Consider the following 27295-nt stretch of genomic DNA (forward strand, 5'->3'; position numbering starts at 1 on the left):
GAGGAGTGGAGACAGACAGGAAGAGAGTAGTGGAGACACAGGAAGAGAGGAGAGAAGACAAGAAGAGGAGTGGAGAAAGACAGTAAGAAACTAGTGGAGACAGACAGGAAGAGAGGACAGAACAGACAGGAAGAGGAGTGCAGAAAGACAGGTAGAGAGGAGTGGAGACAGACAGTAAGAGAGGAGTGGAGACAGACAGGAAGAGAGTAGTGGAGACAGACAGGAAGAGAGGAGAGAAGACAAGAAGAGGAGTGGAGAAAGACAGGAAGAGAGGAGTGGAGAAAGACAGTAAGAGAGGAGTGGAGACAGACAGGAAGAGAGGACAGACAGGATGAGAGGAGAGAACAGATGGGAAGAGGAGTGGAGACAGACAGGAAGAGAGTAGTGGAGACACAGGAAGAGAGGAGAGAAGACAAGAAGAGGAGTGGAGAAAGACAGTAAGAAACTAGTGGAGACAGACAGGAAGAGAGGACAGACAGGATGAGAGGAGAGAACAGATGGGAAGAGGAGTGGAGTCAGACAGGAAGAGAGCAGTGGAGTCAGACATGAAGAGAGGAGTGGAGACTGACAGGAAGAGAGGAGTGGAGACAGACAGGCAGAGGAGTGGAGTCAGACAGGAAGAGAGGAGAGAACAGACAGGAAGAGGAGTAGAAAGAGACAGGTAGAGAGGAGTGGAGACAGACAGGAAGAGAGGAGTGGAGACAGACAGGAAGAGAGGAGAGAACAGACAGGAAGAGAGGAGAGAACAGACAGGAAGAGAGGAGTGGAGACAGACAGGAAGAGAGTAGTGGAGACAGACAGGAAGAGAGGAGTGGAGACAGACAGGAAGAGAGGAGGGAACAGACAGGAAGAGAGGAGAGAACAGACGGGAAGAGAAGAGAGAACAGACAGGAAGAGAGGAGTGGAGACAGACAGGAAGAGAGGAGTGGAGACAGACAGGAAGAGAGGAGTGGAGACAGACAGGAAGAGAGGAGAGAACAGACAGGAAGAGAAGAGAGAACAGACAGAAAGAGAGGAGTGGAGACAGACAGGAAGAGAGGAGTGGAGACAGACAGGAAGAGAGGAGAGAAGACAAGAAGAGTGGAGAAAGACAGGTAGAGAGGAGTGGAGACAGACAGGAAGAGAGGAGAGAACAGACAGGTAGAGAGGAGTGGAGACAGACAGGAAGAGAGGAGAGAACAGACAGGAAGAGAGGAGAGAACAGACAGGAAGAGAGGAGAGAACAGACAGGAAGAGAGGAGAGAACAGACAGGAAGAGAGGAGTGGAGGCAGACAGGAAGAGACGAGAGAACAAACCGGAAGAGAGGAGAGGAGTGGAGACAGGAAGAGAGGAGTGGAGACAGACAGGAAGAGAGGAGTGGAGACAGACAGGAATAGAGGAGTGGAGACAGACAGGAAGAGAGGAGAGAACAGACAGGAAGAGAGGAGAGAACAGACAGGAAGAGAGGAGAGAACAGACAGGAAGAGAGGAGTGGAGACAGACATGAAGAGAGGAGAGAACAGACAGGAAGAGAGGAGAGAACAGACAGGAAGAGAGGAGTGGAGACAGACAGGAAGAGAGGAGAGAACAGACAGGAAGAGGAGTGGAGACAGACAGGAAGAGAGGAGAGAACAGACAGGAAGAGAGGAGTGGAGACAGACAGGAAGAGAGGAGTGGAGACAGACAGGAAGAGAGGAGTGGAGACAGATAGGAAGAGAGGAGGGAACAGACAGGAAGAGAGGAGAGAACAGACAGGAAGAGAAGAGAGAACAGACAGGAAGAGAGGAGTGGAGACAGCCAGGAAGAGAGGAGTGGAGACAGACAGGAAGAGAGGAGTGGAGACAGACAGGAAGAGAGGAGAGAACAGACAGGTAGAGAGGAGTGGAGACAGACAGGAAGAGAGGAGAGAACAGACAGGAAGAGAGGAGAGAACAGACAGGAAGAGAGGAGAGAACAGACAGGAAGAGAGGAGTGAACAGACAGGAAGAGAGGAGTGGAGGCAGACAGGAAGAGACGAGAGAACAAACCGGAAGAGAGGAGAGGAGTGGAGACAGGAAGAGAGGAGTGGAGACAGACAGGAAGAGAGGAGTGGAGAAAGACAGGAAGAGAGGAGTGGAGAAAGACAGGAAGAGAGGAGAGAACAGACAGGAAGAGAGGAGAGAACAGACAGGAAGAGAGGAGAGAACAGACAGGAAGAGAGGAGTGGAAACAGACATGAAGAGAGGAGAGAACAGACAGGAAGAGAGGAGAGAACAGACAGGAAGAGAGGAGAGAACAGACAGGAAGAGAGGAGTGGAGACAGACAGGAAGAGAGGAGTGGAGACAGACAGGAAGAGAGGAGTGGAGACAGACAGGAAGAGAGGAGTGGAGACAGATAGGAAGAGAGGAGGGAACAGACAGGAAGAGAGGAGAGAACAGACAGGAAGAGAGGAGAGAACAGACAGGAAGAGAAGAGAGAACAGACAGGAAGAGAGGAGTGGAGACAGACAGGAAGAGAGGAGTGGAGACAGACAGGAAGAGAGGAGAGAAGACAAGAAGAGTGGAGAAAGACAGGTAGAGAGGAGTGGAGACAGACAAGAAGAGAGGAGTGGAGACAGACAGGAAGAGAGAACAGACAGGAAGAGAGGAGAGAACAGACAGGAAGAGAGGAGAGAACAGACAGGAAGAGAGGAGTGGAGACAGACAGGAAGAGACGAGAGAACAAACCGGAAGAGAGGAGAGGAGTGGAGACAGGGAGAGAGGAGTGGAGACAGACAGGAAGAGAGGAGTGGAGACAGACAGGAAGAGAGGAGAGAACAGACAGGAAGAGAGGAGAGAACAGACAGGAAGAGAGGAGAGAACAGACAGGAAGAGAGGAGAGAACAGACAGGAAGAGAGGAGTGGAGACAGACATGAAGAGAGGAGAGAACAGACAGGAAGAGAGGAGAGAACAGACAGGAAGAGAGGAGTGGAGACAGACAGGAAGAGAGGAGAGAACAGACAGGAAGAGGAGTGGAGACAGACAGGAAGAGAGGAGAGAACAGACAGGAAGAGAGGAGTGGAGACAGACAGGAAGAGAGGAGTGGAGACAGACAGGAAGAGAGGAGTGGAGACAGATAGGAAGAGAGGAGGGAACAGACAGGAAGAGAGGAGAGAACAGACAGGAAGAGAAGAGAGAACAGACAGGAAGAGAGGAGTGGAGACAGCCAGGAAGAGAGGAGTGGAGACAGACAGGAAGAGAGGAGTGGAGACAGACAGGAAGAGAGGAGAGAACAGACAGGTAGAGAGGAGTGGAGACAGACAGGAAGAGAGGAGAGAACAGACAGGAAGAGAGGAGAGAACAGACAGGAAGAGAGGAGAGAACAGACAGGAAGAGAGGAGTGAACAGACAGGAAGAGAGGAGTGGAGGCAGACAGGAAGAGACGAGAGAACAAACCGGAAGAGAGGAGAGGAGTGGAGACAGGAAGAGAGGAGTGGAGACAGACAGGAAGAGAGGAGTGGAGAAAGACAGGAAGAGAGGAGTGGAGAAAGACAGGAAGAGAGGAGAGAACAGACAGGAAGAGAGGAGAGAACAGACAGGAAGAGAGGAGAGAACAGACAGGAAGAGAGGAGTGGAAACAGACATGAAGAGAGGAGAGAACAGACAGGAAGAGAGGAGAGAACAGACAGGAAGAGAGGAGAGAACAGACAGGAAGAGAGGAGTGGAGACAGACAGGAAGAGAGGAGTGGAGACAGACAGGAAGAGAGGAGTGGAGACAGACAGGAAGAGAGGAGTGGAGACAGATAGGAAGAGAGGAGGGAACAGACAGGAAGAGAGGAGAGAACAGACAGGAAGAGAGGAGAGAACAGACAGGAAGAGAAGAGAGAACAGACAGGAAGAGAGGAGTGGAGACAGACAGGAAGAGAGGAGTGGAGACAGACAGGAAGAGAGGAGAGAAGACAAGAAGAGTGGAGAAAGACAGGTAGAGAGGAGTGGAGACAGACAAGAAGAGAGGAGTGGAGACAGACAGGAAGAGAGAACAGACAGGAAGAGAGGAGAGAACAGACAGGAAGAGAGGAGAGAACAGACAGGAAGAGAGGAGTGGAGACAGACAGGAAGAGACGAGAGAACAAACCGGAAGAGAGGAGAGGAGTGGAGACAGGGAGAGAGGAGTGGAGACAGACAGGAAGAGAGGAGTGGAGACAGACAGGAAGAGAGGAGAGAACAGACAGGAAGAGAGGAGAGAACAGACAGGAAGAGAGGAGAGAACAGACAGGAAGAGAGGAGAGAACAGACAGGAAGAGAGGAGTGGAGACAGACATGAAGAGAGGAGAGAACAGACAGGAAGAGAGGAGTGGAGACAGATAGGAAGAGAGGAGGGAACAGGCAGGAAGAGAGGAGAGAACAGACAGGAAGAGAGGAGAGAACAGACAGGAAGAGAAGAGAGAACAGACAGGAAGAGAGGAGTGGAGACAGACAGGAAGAGAGGAGTGGAGACAGACAGGAAGAGAGGAGTGGAGACAGAAAGGAAGAGAGGAGTGGAGACAGAAAGGAAGAGAGGAGAGAACAGACAGGAAGAGGAGTGCAGAAAGACAGGTAGAGAGGAGTGGAGACAGACAGTAAGAGAGGAGTGGAGACAGACAGGAAGAGAGGAGTGGAGACAGACAGGCAGAGGAGTGAAGTCAGACAGGAAGAGAGGAGTGGAGACAGACAGGAAGAGAGGAGAGAACAGACAGGAAGAGAGGAGAGAACAGACAGGAAGAGAGGAGTGGAGACAGACAGGAAGAGAGGAGTGGAGACAGATAGGAAGAGAGGAGGGAACAGACAGGAAGAGAAGAGAGAACAGACAGGAAGAGAAGAGAGAACAGACAGGAAGAGAGGAGTGGAGACAGACAGGAAGAGAGGAGTGGAGACAGACAGGAAGAGAGGAGTGGAGACAGACAGGAAGAGAGGAGTGGAGACAGACAGGAAGAGAAGAGTGGAGACAGACAGGAAGAGAAGAGAGGAGACAGACAGGAAGAGAGGAGTGGAGACAGACAGGAAGAGAGGAGTGGAGACAGACAGGAAGAGAGGAGTGGAGACAGACAGGAAGAGAGGAGTGGAGACAGACAGGAAGAGGAGGTTAGAAAGACAGGAAGAGAGGAGTGGAGAAAGACAGTAAGAGAGGAGTGGAGAAAGACAGTAAGAGGAGTGGAGACAGACAGTAAGAGAGGAGTGGAGAAAGACAGGAAGAGAGGAGTGGAGACAGACAGGCAGAGGAGTGAAGTCAGACAGGAAGAGAGGAGTGGAGACAGACAGGAAGAGAGGAGAGAACAGACAGGAAGAGAGGAGAGAACAGACAGGAAGAGAGGAGTGGAGACAGACAGGAAGAGAGGAGTGGAGACAGATAGGAAGAGAGGAGGGAACAGACAGGAAGAGAAGAGAGAACAGACAGGAAGAGAAGAGAGAACAGACAGGAAGAGAGGAGTGGAGACAGACAGGAAGAGAGGAGTGGAGACAGACAGGAAGAGATGAGTGGAGACAGACAGGAAGAGAGGAGTGGAGACAGACAGGAAGAGAAGAGTGGAGACAGACAGGAAGAGAAGAGAGGAGACAGACAGGAAGAGAGGAGTGGAGACAGACAGGAAGAGAGGAGTGGAGACAGACAGGAAGAGAGGAGTGGAGACAGACAGGAAGAGAGGAGTGGAGACAGACAGGAAGAGGAGGTTAGAAAGACAGGAAGAGAGGAGTGGAGAAAGACAGTAAGAGAGGAGTGGAGAAAGACAGTAAGAGGAGTGGAGACAGACAGTAAGAGAGGAGTGGAGAAAGACAGGAAGAGAGGAGTGGAGAAAGACTGGATGAAAGGAGAGAACAGACAGGATGAGAAGACAGACATGAGAACCATTAGAGGAGAGACAGACAGGGTGAGATAAGAGAGACAGACAAGAGGACCCACAAAGGGATAAAGAGTCAGGAGAGGAGAGAGACAGGATGAGAAGACAAACAGGAGAGAAGAGACCGACAGGATGAGAAGATATGCAGGAGAGAAGAGAGACAGGATAAGAAGACAGACAGGAGAGAAGATACAGAGAGGATGAGAAAAGAGACAGGAAAGAAGATACAGAGAGGATGAGAAGAGACAGACAGGAGAGAAGATACAGAGGATTAGAAGAGACAGACAGGAGAGAAGATACAGAGGATTAGAAGAGACAGACAAACAGGAGCGAATATACAGAGAGGATGAGAAGACAGACAGGAGCGAATATACAGAGAGGATGAGAAGACAGACAGGAGCGAATATACAGAGAGGATGAGAAGACAGACAGGAGCGAAGATACAGAGAGGATGAGAAGACAGACAGGAGCGAAAATACAGAGAGGATGAGAAGAGACAGACAGGAGCGAAGATACAGAGAGGATGAGAAGAGACAGACAGGAGCGAAGATACAGAGAGGATGAGAAGAGACAGACAGGAAAGAAGATACAGAGAGGATGAGAAGACACAGAGAGGATGAGAAGACACAGAGAGGATGAGAAGACACAGAGGATGAGAAGACAGACAGGAGTGAAGATACAGAGAGGATGAGAAGATACAGAGAGGATGAGAAGACACAGAGGATGAGAAGACAGACAGGAGCGAAGATACAGAGAGGATGAGAAGAGACAGACAGGAGCGAGAGAGACAGAAGAACCCATGAGACTAGATGCAAACAGGAGACAGACAGACACCCACCCATAACAGAAGACGGGTTTGGCTGGATCAAATCAGCATCCTTTATCACAGGACTTAATATGAATTATTTCCTGATTAAAATACAGGCCTCTTACCTTCACTGTCCTTGAACTTCTTAATGGCCACAATCTCATTGGTCTCCTGTAGTGAAGAGAGAGAAAAGTATGATAAGGTGCCAGCCCTGCTGCTCAGAAGACTGTCTGCACACGCTCACTAGAGCCTGTCCTGTCCACACACGCTCACTAGAGCCTGTCCTGTCCGCACACGCTCACTAGAGCCTGTCCTGTCCGCACACGCTCACTAGAGCCTGTCCTGTCCGCACACGCTCACTAGAGCCTGTCCTGTCCGCACACGCTCACTAGAGCCTGTCCTGTCCGCACACGCTCACTAGAGCCTATCCTGTCCGCACACGCTCACTAGAGCCTGTCCCGTCCGCACACGCTCACTAGAGCCCGTCCTGTCCGCACACGCTCACTAGAGCCTGTCCTGTCCGCACACGCTCCGGGGTGCTGTGTAAACGCACAGGGATGAAGACCAAACAAACACTATACAAAACAAAGTGTTGAATCCCAAACAAAATAAATAACACAAGCACACAATGATCAACACACGGGACGAGACCCATAATCATCTGCGCAATCCACAAGGGCACGAAGGCAAAAACACGCAGCACAGGTACTCACACGAAGGGGACTTCCCCAAACTGTTGCCACAAAGTTGGAAGCACAGAATCGTCTAGAATGTCATTGTATGCTGTAGCGTTAAGATTTCCCTTCACTGGAACTAAGGGGCCTGAACCATTAAAAACAGCCCCAGACTATTATTCCTCCTCCACCAAACTTTACAGTTGGCACTATGCATTGGGGCAGGTAGCGTTCTCCTGGCATCCGCCAAACCCAGATTTGTCCTTCGGACTGCCAGATGGTGAAGCGTGATTCATCACTCCAGAGAACGTGTTTCCACTGCTCCAGAGTCCAATGGCGGCGAGCTTTACGTCACTCCAGCCGACATTTGGCATTGCGCATGGTGATATTAGGCTAATGTACGGATGCTCAGCCATGCTCAGCCATGGAATTCCATTTCGTGAAGCTCCAGACGTATAGTTCTGATGCTGAGATTGCTTCCAGAGGCAGTTTGGAACTCGATCGAGTGAGTGTTGCAACCGAGGACGCACTTCAGCACTCGGCAGTCTTGTTCTGTGAGCTTGTGTGGCCTTCCACTTCAGGACTGAGCCGTTGTTTCTCCTAGACATTTTAACTTCACAATAACAGCACTAAAAGTTAACCTAGACAGCTCTAGCAGGGCAGAAATGTGACAAACTAACCTTTTGGAAAGTTGGCATCCTATGACGGATCCACATGGAAGTCACTGAGTAAGGCCATTCTACTGCCAATGTTTGTCTATGGAGATTACATGGCTGTGTGTTTGATTTTATAGCAACGGGTGTGGCTGAAATAGCCAAATCCACTAATTTGAAGGAGTGTCCACATACACTATATATACAAAAGTATATGTGACCTGTTTCAGGAAACTAGGCGCATGTCGTGAGTCACTACTTCACAGGAGAGTTGTTAGAACATAAACTTGTTTTTATTCAAAATGAGAAATGCCTTCTGGAACATGTGAACTTTCATGTGCCTTAATAACAAACATGTATGCCATCTGTAAATACAAATAAAGACAGACAGGAAGAGAGGACAGGCAGGAGAACCCACAAAGGGATAGAGAGACAAGAAAGGAGAGAGATGGGATGAGAAGACATGCAGGAGAGAAGAGCGACAGGATGAGAAGACAAATAGGAGAACCATGAGAGGAGAGAGAGAGGAGAAGAGACAGACAGGATGAGAGGACAGACAGGAGAACCCATGAGAGGAGAGAGACAGACATTGTTGTTAAATTACGATCCTAGTTGGTTAGCCAAAGAAAAAGGTAGCAACCTTCCCACTAGCCATGATTGGCTGAGATAATGAGTGGGCTGGACATGCCGAGAGATGAGTTTGGATTGGTCTGCCATATAGCATGCTTTTGTGTATTTGAGCTGGTCAGTATGTGTAGGGTCTAACGCAGCTTTTTATGTATCATGTATTAAAACTGTATAAGTGTTGCTCTCCACTTTCTGGAGGACTGAGGAGATGGGGGAAACAACTGTCACCGGATTATATCTTCAAACTAAGGGCAACCATGGCATCCAACAGGAGACATGTCCAACCACGGATGATGTACAGGTAAGATAGTCTAACTAGCTACATTTTCAGATATTACACGTTTCTAATTTTAACAGAAAGAGCCATTTGCTTGGCTAGTTAGAGCCTAATGTTAGCTAGCTAATATTGAACATGGTTGGTTAGCTACCTGCAGATTCACACAGGGCAGTAACGTCATGAGTTGTGATTATGGTTCATTGTTTACCTAGCTGGCTAGCTAACGTTAGTCAATCTCTCCTCCACTTTGAGCCAGGAGAGATTGACATGCATATTAATAATGCTAGCTCTCTGTGTACATACAGCTGCCTTGGGGAATTCCTGATTCTAACTGGATTATGTTTGATAGGCGTCCATTTTACATTTTACTGAAGTCTAACAAATCAAAGCTTGTGTCACGTGCGCCGAATACAACAGGTGTAGTAGACCTTACAGTGAAATGCTGAATACAACAGGTGTAGTAGACCTTACAGTGAAATGTTGAATACAACAGGTGTAGTAGACCTTACAGTGAAATGCTCAATACAACAGGTGTAGTAGACCTCACAGTGAAATGCTGAATACAACAGGTGTAGTAGACCTCACAGTGAAATGCTGAATACAACAGGTGTAGTAGACCTCACAGTGAAATGCTGAATACAACAGGTGTAGTAGACCTTACAGTGAAATGCTGAATACAACAGGTGTAGTAGACCTTACAGTGAAATGCTGAATACAACAGGTGTAGTAGACCTTACAGTGAAATGCTGAATACAACAGGTGTAGTAGACCTTACAGGGAAATGCTGAATACAACAGGTGTAGTAGACCTTACAGTGAAATGCTGAATACAACAGGTGTAGTAGACCTTACAGTGAAATGCTGAATACAACAGGTGTAGTAGACCTTACAGTGAAATGCTGAATACAACAGGTGTAGTAGACCTTACAGTGAAATGCTGAATACAACAGGTGTAGAAGACCTCACAGTGAAATGCTGAATACAACAGGTGTAGTAGACCTCACAGTGAAATGCTGAATACAACAGGTGTAGTAGACCTTACAGTGAAATGCTGAATACAACAGGTGTAGTAGACCTTACAGTGAAATGCTGAATACAACAGGTGTAGGTAGACCTTACAGTGAAATGCTGAATACAACAGGTGTAGTAGACCTCACAGTGAAATGCTGAATACAACAGGTGTAGTAGACCTCACAGTGAAATGTTGAAAACAACAGGTGTAGTAGACCTCACAGTGAAATGCTGAATACAACAGGTGTAGTAGACCTTACAGTGAAATGCTGAATACAACAGGTGTAGAAGACCTCACAGTGAAATGCTGAATACAACAGGTGTAGTAGACCTCACAGTGAAATGCTGAATACAACAGGTGTAGTAGACCTTACAGTGAAACGCTGAATACAACAGGTGTAGTAGACCTTACAGTGAAATGCTGAATACAACAGGTGTAGTAGACCTAACAGTGAAATGCTGAATACAACAGGTGTAGTAGACCTCACAGTGAAATGCTGAATACAACAGGTGTAGTAGACCTCACAGTGAAATGCTGAATACAACAGGTGTAGTAGACCTCACAGTGAAATGCTGAATACAACAGGTGTAGTAGACCTCACAGTGAAATGCTGAATACAACAGGTGTAGTAGACCTTACAGTGAAATGCTGAATACAACAGGTATAGTAGACCTTACAGTGAAATGCTGAATACAACAGGTGTAGTAGACCTCACAGTGAAATGCTGAATACAACAGGTGTAGTAGACCTCACAGTGAAATGCTGAATACAACAGGTGTAGTAGACCTTACAGTGAAACGCTGAATACAACAGGTGTAGTAGACCTTACAGTGAAACGCTTCCTTACAGGCTAGTGCAAAAAAAAAAGGTGTTAGGTGAACAATAGGTAGGTAAAGAAATAAAACAACTGTAAAAAGACAGGCTATATACAATAGCGAGGCTAAAAATGTAGCGAGGCTACATACAGACACCAGTTAGTCAGGCTGATTGAGGTAGTATGTACATGTAGATATGGTTAAAGTGACTATACATATATTATGAACAGAGTAGCAGTAGTGTAAAAGAGGTGGTTTTTTAATATATTTTTTATTTCACCTTTATTTAACCAGGTAGGCTAGTTGAGAACACCTTTATTTAACCAGGTAGGCTAGTTGAGAACAGGTTCTCATTTACAACTGCGACCTGGCCAAGATAAAGCATAGCAGTGTGAGCAGACAACAAAGAGTTACACATGGAGTAAACAATTAACAAGTCAATAACACAGTAGAAACCAAAGGGGGAGTCTATATACAATGTGTGCAAAAGGCATGAGGAGGTAGGCAAATAATTACAATTTTGCAGATTAACACTGGAGTGATGAATGATCAGATGGTCATGTACAGGTAGAGATATTGGTGTGCAAAAGAGCAGAAAAGTAAATAAATAAAAACAGTATGGGGATGAGGTAGGTGAGAAAGGGTGGGCTATTTACCAATAGACTATGTACAGCTGCAGCGATCGGTTAGCCGCTCAGATAGCTGATGTTTGAAGTTGGTGAGGGAGATAAAAGTCTCCAACTTCAGCGATTTTTGCAATTCGTTCCAGTCACAGGCAGCAGAGTACTGGAATGAAAGGCGGCCAAATGAGGTGTTGGCTTTAGGGATGATCAGTGAGATACACCTGCTGGAGCGCGTGCTACGGATGGGTGTTGCCATCGTGACCAGTGAGCTGAGATAAGGCGGAGCTTTACCTAGCATGGACTTGTAGATGACCTGGAGCCAGTGGGTCTGGCGACGAATATGTAGCGAGGGCCAGCCGACTAGAGCATACAAGTCGCAGTGGTGGGTGGTATAAGGTGCTTTAGTGACGAAACGGATGGCACTGTGATAGACTGCATCCAGTTTGCTGAGTAGAGTGTTGGAAGCCATTTTGTAGATGACATCGCCGAAGTCGAGGATCGGTAGGATAGTCAGTTTTACTAGGGTAAGCTTGGCGGCGTGAGTGAAGGAGGCTTTGTTGCGGAATAGAAAGCCGACTCTTGATTTGATTTTCGATTGGAGATGTTTGATATGAGTCTGGAAGGAGAGTTTGCAGTCTAGCCAGACACCTAGGTACTTATAGACGTCCACATATTCTAGGTCGGAACCATCCAGGGTGGTGATGCTAGTCGGGCATGCGGGTGCAGGCAGCGACCGGTTGAAAAGCATGCATTTGGTTTTACTAGCGTTTAAGAGCAGTTGGAGGCCACGGAAGGAGTGTTGTATGGCATTGAAGCTTGTTTGGAGGTTAGATAGCACAGTGTCCAAAGACGGGCCGAAGGTATATAGAATGGTGTCGTCTGCGTAGAGGTGGATCAGGGAATCGCCCGCAGCAAGAGCAACATCATTGATATACACAGAGAAAAGAGTCGGCCCAAGAATTGAACCCTGTGGCACCCCCATAGAGACTGCCAGAGGACCAGACAGCATGCCCTCCGATTTGACACACTGAACTCTGTCTGCAAAGTAATTGGTGAACCAGGCAAGGCAGTCATCCGAAAAACCGAGGCTCCTGAGTCTGCCGATAAGAATATGGTGATTGACAGAGTCGAAAGCCTTGGCAAGGTCGATGAAGACGGCTGCACAGTACTGTCTTTTATCGATGGCGGTTATGATATCGTTGAGTACCTTGAGTGTGGCTGAGGTGCACCCATGACCGGCTCGGAAACCCGATTGCACAGCGGAGTGTGCAAAAGACATGAGGAGGTAGGCGAATAATTACAATTTAGCAGATTAACACTGGAGTGATAAATGATCAGATGGTCATGTACAGGTAGAGATACTGGTGTGCAAAAGAGCAGAAAAGTAAATTAATATAAACAGTATGGGGAAGAGGTAGGTAAATTGGGTGGGCTATTTACCGATAGACTATGTACAGCTGCAGCGATCGGTTAGCTGCTCAGAGTGTAGCCGTCTTCATCGAACTGGCCAAGGCTTTCGACTCTTTCAATCACCGTATTCTTAACGGCAGACTCAACAGCATTGGTTTCTCAAATGACTGCCTCACTTGGTTCACCAACTACTTCTCAGATAGAGTTCAGTGTGTCAAATCGGATGGGCCTGTTTTCCAGACCTATGGGGGTACCACAGGGTTAAATGTCTCTGTATACATCAACAATGTCGCTCTTGCTGCGGGTGATTCTCTGATCCACCTCTACGCAGACGACACCACTCTGTATACATCTGGCCCTTCTTTAGACACTGTGTTAACAAACCTCCAAACAAGCTTCAATGCCATACAACACTCCTTCTGTGGCCTCCAACTGTTCTTAAACGCTAGTAAAACGAAACGCATGCTTTTTCAACCCGCCCATCTATCATCACTACTCTGGACGATTCTGACTTAGTATATGTAGACAACTACAAATAACTAGGTGTCTGGCTAGACTGTAAACTCTCCTTCCAGACTCGTATTAAACATCTCAAATCCAAAATTAAATCTAGAGTCGGCTTCCTATTTCGCAACAAAGCCTCCTTCACTCACGTTGCCAAACATACCCTCGTAAAACTGACTATCCTACCAATCCTCGACTTCGGCGATGTCATTTACAAAATAGCCTTCAACACTCTACTCAGCAAACTGGATGCAGTCTATCACAGTGCCATCCGTTTAGTTACCAAAGCCCCATATACTACCCACCACTGCGACCTGTATGCTCTCGTTGGCTGGCCCTCGCTACATATTCGTCGCCAGACCCACTGGCTCCAGGTCATCTATAAGTCTATGCTAGGTGAAGCTCCGCCTTATCTCAGCTCATTGGTCACCATAACAACACCCAGCGTAGCACACGCTCCAGCAGGTATATCGCACTGGTCCCCCCCAAAGTCAATTCCTACTTTGGCCGCCTTTCTTTCCACTTCTCTGCTGCCAATGACTGGAAAGAATTGCAAAAATCTATGAGGTTGGAGACTTATATCTCCCTCACTAACTCTAAGCATCAGCTAACCGATCGCTGCAGCTGTACATAGCCCATCTGTAAACAGCCCATCCAACTCCTCATTCCCATATTGTTTTTATTTACTTTTTGCTCTTTTGCAACCCAGTAATTCTACTTGCTCACCATCATCTGCACATCTATCACTCCAGTGTTAATTTGCTAAATAGTAATTACTTCGCTACTTTGGCCTATTTATTGCCTTACCTCCCTTATCTTACCTCATTTGCACACACTGTATATAGACTTTTTCTATTGTGTTATTGACTGTATGTTTGTTTATTCCATGTATAACTTGGTTGTTGTTTGTGTCGCTTTGCTTTATCTTGGCCAGGTCACAGTTGTAAATGAGAACTCTCAACTAGCTTACCTGGTTAAATAAAGGTGAAATATATATATATATATATATAAATAATTCAACCCACTACTGGTGTAGCTGCAGCTCAAAATAACACAAATCTACGAGGGGAGAACTGTCCCATCTATAGTTCTCCTGCTCTCTCCCCCCAACTCTACATCTCTCTCACCCTCTAACAGGACTATGTCGTCAGTTCTCCTGCTCTCTCCCCCCAACTCTACATCTCTCTCACCCTCTAACAGGACTATGTCGTCAGTTCTCCTGCTCTCTCCCCCCAACTCTACATCTCTCTCACCCTCTAACAGGACTATGTCGTCAGTTCTCCTGCTCTCTCCCCCCAACTCTACATCTCTCTCACCCTCTAACAGGACTATGTCGTCAGTTCTCCTGCTCTCTCCCCCCAACTCTACATCTCTCTCACCCTCTAACAGGACTATGTCGTCAGTTCTCCTGCTCTCTCCCCCCAACTCTACATCTCTCTCACCCTCTAACAGGACTATGTCGTCAGTTCTCCTGCTCTCTCCCCCCCAACTTCCTCACCCTCTAACATGACTATGTCGTCAGTTCTCCTGCTCTCTTCCCCCCAACTTCCTCACTCTACATCTCTCTCACCCTCTAACAGGACTGTGTAGTCTGTGCTCCACAAGGTGGCCTATTTAACTCTACATCTGAAGTCCTTTCTCCTGTCCCACTTTCTGTTTATTGGGTGTTAAAATTAGAGGTTTTATAAATCGGTCAGGCCGATATTTTTGGCCAATATTAGCCTACCGTCCTAGTCATCATCTCATCTCTGCTCAGGCTATAACAGCTAGCAAGACATCGCTCTCTGTGCTCCCCAACCAGTCATCCTCAATAAGCTAATAGGTGCATTAGAGACCTCTGTAATGCCCAGAAAGGTCAGATTCAAAAACCAGTTATAATTTCAAAATACGTTTTTTTACACACCAAATATGCCATTTTGCTGAGAAACTATGTTAATTTATTCACATTATGGCTGATATGTACTTCCAAAAAAGGTACTTTTTTTTTTTACAATCAACCGAAAAAATGCCTTTTAGGCACCTTCAATTACTTCCAACCTTCCATCCTGTGGTGTGGCAGTAATGAGTGGTAACGCAGCACTGGTACTCCCCGTATCCAGCCATGTTATTACCTGGTACTCCCTGTATATAGCCATGTTATTACCTGGTACTCCCCGTATCAAGCCATGTTATTACCTGGTACTCCCTGTATATAGCCATGTTATTACCTGGTACCCCCCGTATATAGTCATGTTATTATCTGGTACCCCCTGTATATTGTCATGTTATTACCTGGTACTCCCCGTATATAGCCATGTTATTACCTGGTACCCCCCGTATATAGCCATGTTATTACCTGGTACTCCCCGTATATAACCATGTTATTACCTGGTACTCCCCATATATAACCATGTTATTACCTGGTACTCCCTGTATATAACCATGTTATTACCTGGTACTCCCCATATATAACCATGTTATTACCTGGTACTCCCTGTATATAACCATGTTATTACCTGGTACTCAAAATCAAATCAAATTGTATTTGTCACATACACATGGTTAGCAGATGTTAATGCGAGTGTAGCGAAATGCTTGTGCTTCTAGTTCCGACAATGGAGTAATAACCAACAAGTAATCTAACTAACAATTCCAAAACTACTGTCTTATACACAGTGTAAGGGGATAAAGAATATGTACATAAGGATATATGAATGAGTGATGGTACAGAGCAGCATAGGCAAGATACAGTAGATGGTATCGAGTACAGTATATACATATGAGATGAGTATGTAAACAAAGTGGCATAGTTAAAGTGGCTAATGATACATGTATTACATAAGGATGCAGTCGATGATAGAGTACAGTATGTACGTATGCATATGAGATGAATAATGTAGGGTAAGTAACATTATATAAGGTAGCATTGTTTAAAGTGGCTAGTGATATATTTACATCATTTCCCATCAATTCCTTTTATTAAAGTGGCTGGAGTTGAGTCAGTGTCAGTGTGAGTGTGTTGGCAGCAGCCACTCAATGTTAGTGGTGGCTGTTTAACAGTCTGATGACCAGAGAGTTGAGTCAGTGTGTTGGCAGCAGCCACTCAATGTTAGTGGTGGCTGTTTAACAGTCTGATGGCCTTGAGATAGAAGCTGTTTTTCAGTCTCTCGGTCCCAGCTTTGATGCACCTGTACTGACCTCGCCTTCTGGATGATAGCGGGGTGAACAGGCAGTGGCTCGGGTGGTTGATGTCCTTGATGATCTTTATGGCCTTCCTGTAACATCGGGTGGTGTAGGTGTCCTGGAGGGCAGGTAGTTTGCCCCCGGTGATGCGTTGTGCAGACCTCACTACCCTCTGGAGAGCCTTACGGTTGAGGGTGGAGCAGTTGCCATACCAGGCAGTGATACAGCCCACCAGGATGCTCTCGAGTGTGCATCTGTAGAAGTTTGTGAGTGCTTTTGGTGACAAGCCGAATTTCTTCAGCCTCCTGAGGTTGAAGAGGCGCTGCTGCGCCTTCTTCACGATGCTGTCTGTGTGAGTGGACCAATTCAGTTTGTCTGTGATGTGTATGCCGAGGAACTTAAAACTTGCTACCCTCTCCACTACTGTTCCATCGATGTGGATAGGGGGGTGTTCCCTCTGCTGTTTCCTGAAGTCCACAATCATCTCCTTAGTTTTGTTGACGTTGAGTGTGAGGTTATTTTCCTGACACCACACTCCGAGGGCCCTCACCTCCCCCCGTAGGCCATCTCGTCGTTGTTGGTAATCAAGCCTACCACTGTTGTGTCGTCCGCAAACTTGATGATTGAGTTGGAGGCGTGCGTGGCCACGCAGTCGTGGGTGAACAGGGAGTACAGGAGAGGGCTCAGAACGCACCCTTGTGGGGCCCCAGTGTTGAGGATCAGCGGGGAGGAGATGTTGTTGCCTACCCTCACCACCTGGGGGCGGCCCGTCAGGAAGTCCAGTACCCAGTTGCACAGGGCGGGGTCGAGACCCAGGGTCTCGAGCTTGATGACGAGCTTGGAGGGTACTATGATGTTGAATGCCGAGCTGTAGTCGATGAACAGCATTCTCACATAGGTATTCCTCTTGTCCAGATGGGTTAGGGCAGTGTGCAGTGTGGTTGAGATTGCATTGTCTGTGGACCTATTTGGGCGGTAAGCAAATTGGAGTGGGTCTAGGGTGTCAGGTAGGGTGGAGGTGATATGGTCCTTGACTAGTCTCTCAAAGCACTTCATGATGACGGAAGTGAGTGCTACGGGGCGGTAGTCGTTTAGCTCAGTTACCTTAGCTTTCTTGGGAACAGGAACAATGGTGGCCCTCTTGAAGCATGTGGGAACAGCAGACTGGTATAGGGATTGATTGAATATGTCCGTAAACACACCGGCCAGCTGGTCTGGGCATGCTCTGAGGGCTCGGCTGGGGATGCCGTCTGGGCCTGCAGCCTTGCGAGGGTTAACACGTTTAAATGTCTTACTCACCTCGGCTGCAGTGAAGGAGAGTCCGCATGTTTTCGTTGCAGGCCGTGTCAGTGGCACTGTATTGTCCTCAAAGCGGGCAAAAAAGTTATTTAGTCTGCCTGGGAGCAAGACATCCTGGTCCGTGACTGGGCTGGATTTCTTCCTGTAGTCCGTGATTGACTGTAGACCCTGCCACATACCTCTTGTGTCTGAGCCGTTGAATTGAGATTCTACTTTGTCTCTATACTGACGCTTAGCTTGTTTGATTGCCTTGCGGAGGGAATAGCTGCACTGTTTGTATTCGGTCATGTTACCAGTCACCTTGCCCTGATTAAAAGCAGTGGTTCGCGCTTTCAGTTTCACGCGAATGCTGCCATCAATCCACGGTTTCTGGTTAGGGAATGTTTTAATCGTTGCTATGGGAATAGCCATGTTATTACCTGGTACTCCCCGTACTCCCCGTATATAGCCATGTTATTACCTGGTACTCCCCGTATATAGCCATGTTATTACCTGGTACCCCCCGTATATAGCCATGTTATTACCTGGTACTCCCTGTATCCAGCCATGTTATTACCTGGTACTCCCTGTATATAGCCATGTTATTACCTGGTACTACCCGTACTCCCCGTATATAGCCATGTTATTACCTGGTACTACCCGTACCCCCCGTATATAGCCATGTTATTACCTGGTACTCCCTGTATATAGCCATGTTATTACCTGGTACTCCCTGTATATAGCCATGTTATTACCTGGTACTCCCCGTATATAGCCATGTTATTACCTGGTACTCCCCGTATATAACCATGTTATTACCTGGTACTCCCCGTATATAGCCATGTTATTACCTGGTACTCCCTGTATATAGCAGTGTTATTACCTGGTACTCCCTGTATATAGCCATGTTATTACCTGGTAATTCCTGTATATAGTCATGTTATTTTCTACTTCCTGTATATAGCCATGTTATTTTCTACTTCCTGTATATAGTCATGTTATTTTCTACTTCCTGTATATAGCCATGTTATTTTCTACTTCCTGTATATAGCCATGTTATTTTCTACTTCCTGTATATAGTCATGTTATTTTCTACTTCCTGTATATAGCCATGTTATTTTCTACTTCCTGTATATAGCCATGTTATTTTCTACTTCCTGTATATAGCCATGTTATTTTCTACTTCCTGTATATAGTCATGTTATTTTCTACTTCCTGTATATAGTCATGTTATTTTCTACTTCCTGTATATAGTCATGTTATTTTCTACTTCCTGTATATAGCCATGTTATTTTCTACTTCCTGTATATAGTCATGTTATTTTCTACTTCCTGTATATAGCCATGTTATTTTCTACTTCCTGTATATAGCCATGTTATTTTCTACTTCCTGTATATAGCCATGTTATTTTCTACTTCCTGTATATAGCCATGTTATTTTCTACTTCCTGTAAATAGCCATGTTATTTTCTACTTCCTGTATATAGCCATGTTATTTTCTACTTCCTGTATATAGCCATGTTATTTTCTACTTCCTGTATATAGCCATGTTATTTTCTACTTCCTGTATATAGCCATGTTATTTTCTACTTCCTGTATATAGCCATGTTATTTTCTACTTCCTGTATATAGTCATGTTATTTTCTACTTCCTGTATATAGCCATGTTATTTTCTACTTCCTGTATATAGCCATGTTATTTTCTACTTCCTGTATATAGTCATGTTATTTTCTACTTCCTGTATATAGTCATGTTATTTTCTACTTCCTGTATATAGTCATGTTATTTTCTACTTCCTGTATATAGCCATGTTATTTTCTACTTCCTGTATATAGTCATGTTATTTTCTACTTCCTGTATATAGCCATGTTATTTTCTACTTCCTGTATATAGCCATGTTATTTTCAATTGGTATTTATATTTGTTATTCATCTTTAACTCTGCATTGTTGAAAGGACCCATAAGTAAGCATTTCACTGTCAGCCTACACGTGTTGGCCTTGTGTTTCAGGTTATTGTCCTTCTGAAAGGTGAATTCATCTCCCAGTGTCTGTTGGAAAGCAGATTGAACAAGGAAAAACTCCCCAGTCCTTAACGATTACAACCCATAGAGGAAGGCACTAAAAATGGTCAAAGACTCCAGCCACCCTAGTCATAGACTGTTCTCTCTGCTGCCACACGGCAAGCGGTACCGGAGCGTCAAGTCTCGGTCCAAGAGGCTTCTACACCTTCTACCTCCAAGCCATAAGACTCCTGAACAGCGAATCAAATGGCTACCCAGACTATTTGCATTGCACCCCCCCCTACGCTGCTGCAACTCTATTATATACACATAGTCACTTTAATAACTCTACCTACATGTACATAATTACCTCAATACCTGTGCCCACGCACATTGACTCTGAACCAGTACCACTTGAAAATAGCCTTGCTATTGTTATTTACTGCTGCTCTTTAATTATTTGTTACTCTTATCTCTTACTTGTTTTGGGATTTTCTTAAAACTGCATTGTTGGTTAAGGGCTTGTAAGTAAGCATTTCACTCTAAGGTCTAAACCTGTTGTACAATTAGATTTGAAATACAATTAAATACAATTCGATTTGATAACATGATGCAGCCACCACTGTGTTTGAAAATATGGAGAGAGTGGTACACAGTAATGTGTTGTATTGGATTTGTCCCAAACATAACACTTTGTATTCAGGACAGAAAGTTAATTGCTTTGCCACATTTTTTGCAGTAATACTTTAGTGCCTTGTTGCAAACAGGATGCTTGTTTTGGAATATATTTATTATGTTCTGGTTTCCTTCTTTTCACTCTGTCAATTAGGTTAGTGTTGTGGAGTAACTACAATGTTGTTGATCTAGCCTCAGTTTTCTCCTAACACATTCATTAAACTCTGTAACTGTTTTAAAGTCACCATTGGTCTCATGGTGAAATCCCTGAGCGGTTTCCTTCCTCTCCGGCAACTGAGTTAGGAAGGACACCTGTATCTTTGTAGTGACTGGGTGTATTGATATACCATTCAAGGTGTAATTAATAACTTTACCATGCTCAAAGGGATATTCAATGTCTGCTTTTTTTATTTTTACCCATCTACCAATGGTAGCTGCCCTTCTTTGGGAGGCACTGGAAAACCTCCCGGGTCTTTGTGGTTGAATCTGTGTTTGAAATTCACTGCTCGACTGAGGGACCTTAAAGATAATTGTATTTGTGGGGTACAGAGATGAGGTAGTCATTGAAAAAAATCCTGTTAAAAACTATTATCACACAGAGTTAGTCCATGCAACTTATGTGACTTGTTTCAGGCTCCCAGGTTGCGCAGCGGTCTCAAGCACTACATCTCAGTGCAAGAGGTGTCACTACAGTCCCTGGTTCAAATCTGGGGCTGTATCAAATCCGGCCGTGATTGGGAGTCCCATAGGAAGGCGCACAATTGGCACAGTGTCATCCAGGTTTGGCCGGGGACAGGCCGTCATTGTAAATAAAAATGTGTTCTTAAATGACTTGCCTAGTTAAATACAGGTTACATTTAAAAAATAATTTGAAAGAATAAAATAAAAAAGCTAAGTTTTACTTAAAAATATATATTGACTCAAGACACTTCAGCTTTAAAAATTGTATTAATTTGTAAACATTTCTGAAAGCATAATTCCACTTTGACATTATGGGGTATTGTGTGTAGGCCAGTGACAAAAACAAATCTGAATTTAATCAATTTTAAATTCAGGCTGTAACACAAAATGTGGAAAAAGTCAAGGGGTGTGAATACTTTCTGAAGGGGACTGTAATTAATGGACATTTCTGTAAGGGTTGATATAATTGTCATTGGGAAAATCAAGTCTGACATTTCAAAGTGGAAACTGCAAACTTTGCCTTTTTAAACCTCAAATAAACAAAACATCTAAATACCATAAATACAAAATGTCCTGCAGGAAAGTTCTCCTGTAAATCAAATCAAAAATCAAATCAAATTTATTTGTCACATACACATGGTTAGCAGATGTTAATGCGAGTGTAGCGAAATGCTTGTGCTTCTAGTTCCGACAATGCAGTAATAACCAACAAGTAATCTAACTAACAATTCCCCAAAAAACTACTGTCTTATACACAGTGTAAGGGGATAAAGAATATGTACATAAGGATATATGAATGAGTTATGGTACAAAGCAGCATAGGCAAGATACAGTAGATGATATCGAGTACAGTATATACATATGAGATGAGTATGTAAACCAAGTGGCATAGTTAAAGTGGCTAGTGATACATGTATTCCATAAGGATGCAGTCGATGATATAGAGTACAGTATCTACGTATGCATATGAGATGAATAATGTAGGGTAAGTAACATTATATAAGGTAGCATTGTTTAAAGTGGCTAGTGATATATTTACATCATTTCCCATCAATTCCCATTATTAAAGTGGCTGGAGTAGAGTCAGTGTCATTGACAGTGTGTTGGCAGTAGCCACTCAATGTTAGTGGTGGCTGTTTAACAGTCTGATGGCCTTGAGATAGAAGCTGTTTTTCAGGCTCTCGGTCCCAGCTTTGATGCACCTGTACTGACCTCGCCTTCTGGATGACAGCGGGGTGAACAGGCAGTGGCTCGGGTGGTTGATGTCCTTGATGATCTTTATGGCCTTCCTGTAGCATCGGGTGGTGTAGGTGTCCTGGAGGGCAGGTAGTTTGCCCCCGGTGATGCGTTGTGCAGACCTCACTACCCTCTGGAGAGCCTTACGGTTGAGGGCGGTGCAGTTGCCATACCAGGCGGTGATACAGCCGCCAGGATGCTCTCGATTGTGCATCTGTAGAAGATTGTGAGTGCTTTTGGTGACAAGCCGAATTTCTTCAGCCTCCTGAGGTTGAAGAGGCGCTGCTGCGCCTTCCTCACGATGCTGTCTGTGTGAGTGGACCAATTCAGTTTGTCTGTGATGTGTATGCCGAGGAACTTAAAACTTGCTACCCTCTCCACTACTGTTCCATCGATGTGGATGGGGGGGGGGGGGGTGTTCCCTCTGCTGTTTCCTGAAGTCCACAATCATCTCCTTAGTTTTGTTGACGTTGAGTGTGAGGTTATTTTCCTGACACCACACTCCGAGGGCCCTCATCTCCTCCCTGTAGGCCGTCTTGTCGTTGTTGGTAATCAAGCCTACCACTGTTGTGTCGTCCGCAAACTTGATGATTGAGTTGGAGGCGTGCGTGGCCACGCAGTCGTGGGTGAACAGGGAGTACAGGAGAGGGCTCAGAACGCACCCTTGTGGGGCCCCAGTGTTGAGGATCAGCGGGGAGGAGATGTTGTTGCCTACCCTCACCACCTGGGGGCGGCCCGTCAGGAAGTCCAGTACCCAGTTGCACAGGGCGGGGTCGAGACCCAGGGTCTCGAGCTTGATGACGAGCTTGGAGGGTACTATGGTGTTGAATGCCGAGCTGTAGTCGATGAACAGCATTCTCACATAGGTATTCCTCTTGTCCAGATGGGTTAGGGCAGTGTGCAGTGTGGTTGAGATTGCATCGTCTGTGGACCTATTTGGGCAGTAAGCAAATTGGAGTGGGTCAAGGGTGTCAGGTAGGGTGGAGGTGATATGGTCCTTGACTAGTCTCTCAAAGCACTTCATGATGACGGATGTGAGTGCTACGGGGCGGTAGTCGTTTAGCTCAGTTACCTTAGCTTTCTTGGGAACAGGAACAATGGTGGCCCTCTTGAAGCATGTGGGAACAGCAGACTGGTATAGGGATTGGTTGAATATGTCCGTAAACTGTAGCAGGATGATCAAATTAAGGTCCAAAATCGGTATAGATTACAGGAAACATCTCTTACTGTGCAGAAGGAAGTCACTGTTCTCTAGCTTCACATTTACAAATTACATTAGCTGAGATTACAGCAACTCAAATCACATTATTGACGAACCCGAACACAAATAATAGGATTACCAGATTATCCATGTGAAGCTAACGAGATATCATATCGGCCTAAAACTAGACAACCACAGTAGTAAACCTCAGGAGAGATAGCAGACCAACCTTGGGCGAAATTACGATAATATCTTCTATAGATGATGATTGACAGTCACTGTCGATGGTGATGACATCGTGATGTGACAGACGATGGTTTAGCCTATTTGAACTTGGCTGGCGCCGCGCAGTACACGGAGTCAGGCAGCGCAGAGCAGGGCAGGACAAAAGCGACATTCCTATTACATATGTTAAACATGAGAGGAATATAGGCTAGACAGAGCTGAGAATTACACCAAAGCAGTGCAAATTGTCCAGTCAGAAAATATATTTTCTCTCGCTCTGTTAGATGCATGGGCCTTTTTTATTACAGACACTCCTGCACTATAGTGTCTAGCTGTTTTAAAAAACACAGCTCCCTTGTCTCTCCATTCAATTTGAATATGACAGGGCTAAGCTACGTTTTATAGTTTTATGCATTCATGCTTTCTCTCAGGCTCAACCAAGACCAATGTTCAACCAAGACCACAGTTCTCACTCCCATAGGTAACAATAAACCATTAATCAGAATGAAATCTCAGCATCAGCAGTGGACAGTATCAGCTTCATCAGGAGCTCTACAACAAAATATGTATTTGGTCTAGACACTATTCCCGAAGAGACACAAATATTCTCTGATTGCCCCTATCGTACATCTTAAGTTTAAATACACTTAAGAGTCATTAAAACTCATTTTTCAACCACTCCACAAATGTATTGTTAACAAACTATAGTTTTGGCAAGTCAGTTGTCATGCACAAAATAGATGTCCCTAAGTCATTTTCCAACAATTGTTTACAGGCAGATTATTTCACTGTATCACAATTCTAGTGGGTCAGAAATGTACATACAATAAGTTGACTATGTCTTTAAACAGCTTATAAAATTCCAGAAAATTATGTCATGGCTTTAGAAGCATCTGATAGGCTAATTGACATCATTTGAGTCAATTGGAGATGTACCTGTGGATGTATTTCAAGGCTTACCGTCAACGTCAGTGCTTCTTTTCATGGGAAAATCAAAAGAAATCAAAAATTGTAGACCTCCACAAGTTTGGTTCATCCTTGGGAGCAATTTCCAAACGCCTGAAGGTACCACGTTCATCTGTACAAACAATAGTACGCAAGTATAAACACCATGGGACCACGCAGCCGTCATACAGCTCAGGAAGGAGACGCGTTCTGTCTCCTAGAGATGAACGTACTTTGGTGCGAAAAGTGCAAATCAATCCCAGAACAACAGCAAAGGACCTTGTGAAGATGCTGGAGAAAACAGGTACAAAAGTATCAATATCCACAGTAAAACGAGTCCTATATTGACGTAACCTGAAAGGCCGCTCAGCATGGAAGAAGCCACTGCTCCAAAACCGCCATAAAAAAAAGCCAGACTCTCCCGGGTGGTGCAGTGGTTAAGGGTGCTGTACTGCAGTGCCAGCTGTGCCACCAGAGACTCTGGGTTCGCGCCCAGGCTCTGTCGCAACCGGCCGCGACCTGGAGGTCCGTGGGGCGACGCACAATTGGCCTAGCGTCGTCTGGGTTGGGGAGGGCTTGGCCGGTAGGGATATCCTTGTCTCATCGCGCACCAGCGACTCCTGTGGCGGGCCGGGCGCAGTGCACGCAACCAAGGTTGCCAGGTGCACGGTGTTTCCTCTGACACATTGGTGCGGCTAGCTTCCGGGTTGGATGCGCGCTGTGTTAAGAAGCAGTGCGGCTTGGTTGGGTTGTGTATCGGAGGACGCATGACTTTCAACCGTCTCTCCCGAGCCCATACGGGAGTTGTAGCGATGAGACAAGATAGTAGGTACTAAACAATTGGATACCACGAAATTGGGGAGAAAAGAGGGTAAAAAAAAAATAATACAAAAAAACAGACTACGATTTGCAACTGCACATGGGGACAAAGATCGTACTTTTTGGAGAAATGTCAAATCAAATGTATTTATATAGCCCTTCGTACATCAGCTGATATCTCAAAGTGCTGTACAGAAACCCAGCCTAAAACCCCAAACAGCAAGCAATGCAGGTGTAGAAGCACGTGTCCTCTGGTCTGATGAAACACAAATAGAACTGTTTGGCCATAATGACCATCGTTATGTTTGGAGGAAAAAAGGGGAGGCTTGCAAGTCGAAGAACACCATCCCAACCGTGAAGCACGGGGGTGGCAGCATCATGTTGTGGGGATGCTTTGCTGCAGGAGGGACTGGTGCACTTCACAAAATAGATGGCATCATGAGGTAGGGAAATTATGTGGATATATTGAAGCAACATCTCAAGACATCAGTCAGGAAGTTAAAGCTTGGTTACAAATGGTTCTTCCAAGTGGACAGTGACCGCAAGCATACTTCCAAAGTTGTGGAAAAATGGCTTAAGGACAACAAGGTCAAGGTATTGGAGTGGCCATCACAAAGCCCTGACCTCAATCCTATAGAAAATGTGTGTGCAGAACCTAAAAAGCGTGTGCGAGCAAGGAGGCCTTACAAACCTGACTCAGTTACACCAGCTCAGTCAGGAGGAATGGCCCAAAATTCACCCAACTTATTGTGGGAAGCTTGTGAAAGGCTACCCGAAACGTTTGACCCAAGTTAAAATATTTAAAGGCAAAGCTACCAAATACTAATTAAATCATTCTCTCTGCTATTATTCTGACATATCACATTCTAAAAATAAAGTGGTGATCCTAACTGGCTTAAAACAGGGAATTTTTACTTGGATTAAATGTCAGGAATTGTGAAAAACTGAGTTTAAATGTATTTGGTTAAGGTGTATGTAAACTTCCGAATTCAACTGTATATTATTGGATGTAATGTATGTTGTATTGTTTTAGTGAGAATGCGTATTGTGCTGAGTAAAGGCCCTGACAAGGGACTACAGGTGCAAATTAACATCGGCAGATTTGAATGGATGTTACATTATTCCATTATTATTGCATTATGTAGTAGAGTCAGCTACTAGCTCATGTAGGGCTACACAGTCTGACCCCGACAATGCGGTCTACTAACTACTAGCTCACGTAGGGCTACAGAGTCTGACCCTGTTGTCTACTAACTACTAGCTCATGTAGGGCTACACAGTCTGATCCTGCGGTCTACCAACTACTAGCTCATGTAGGGCTACACAGTCTGACCCTGCTGTCTACTAACTACTAGCTCATGTAATGCTACACAGTCTGACCCTGCTGTCTACTAACTACTAGCTCATGTAGGGCAACACAGTCTGACCCTGCTGTCTACTAACTACTAGCTCATGTACGGCTACACAGTCTGACCCCGACCCTGCTGTCTAATAACTACTAGCCCATGTAGGGCTACACAGTCTGACCCTGCTGTCTAGTAGCTACTAGCTCATGTAGGGCTACACAGTCTGACCCCGACCCTGCGGTCTACTAACTACTAGCTCACGTAGGGCTACAGAGTCTGACCCTGCTGTCTACTAACTACTAGTTCATGATGTGCTACACAGTCTGACCCTGCTGTCTACGAACTACTAGCTCATGTAGGGCTACACAGTCTGACCCTGCTGTCTACTAACTACTAGCTCATGTAGGGCTACACAGTCTGACCCTGCTGTCTACTAACTACTAGCTCATGTAGGGCTACACAGTCTGACCCTGACACTGCTGTCTACTAACTACTAGCTCATGTAGGGCTACA

The 27295-nt window shown here is 45.5% G+C and overlaps 1 protein-coding gene across 5 annotated transcripts in view; it reads right to left on the bottom strand.

The window, feature by feature from the left end:
* The window catches only part of LOC109884074 (cyclin-dependent kinase-like 5), a 238138-nt gene that overhangs the window by 142381 nt on the left and 68462 nt on the right, over positions 1-27295 (bottom strand). For all 5 annotated transcript variants that reach the window (XR_004209619.1, XM_031822239.1, XM_031822238.1 and 2 more), the window contains exon 4: positions 6746-6791. Coding sequence is in view for 4 of the 5 variants with exons in the window: in XM_031822239.1 (XP_031678099.1) it covers positions 6746-6791 (46 nt within the window). In the remaining variant the exon portion in view is untranslated. The remainder of the gene's footprint in view (positions 1-6745; positions 6792-27295) is intronic.

The sequence above is a fragment of the Oncorhynchus kisutch genome, linkage group LG4 (genome assembly GCF_002021735.2).
Source record: "Oncorhynchus kisutch isolate 150728-3 linkage group LG4, Okis_V2, whole genome shotgun sequence".
Lineage (NCBI taxonomy): Eukaryota > Metazoa > Chordata > Actinopteri > Salmoniformes > Salmonidae > Oncorhynchus > Oncorhynchus kisutch.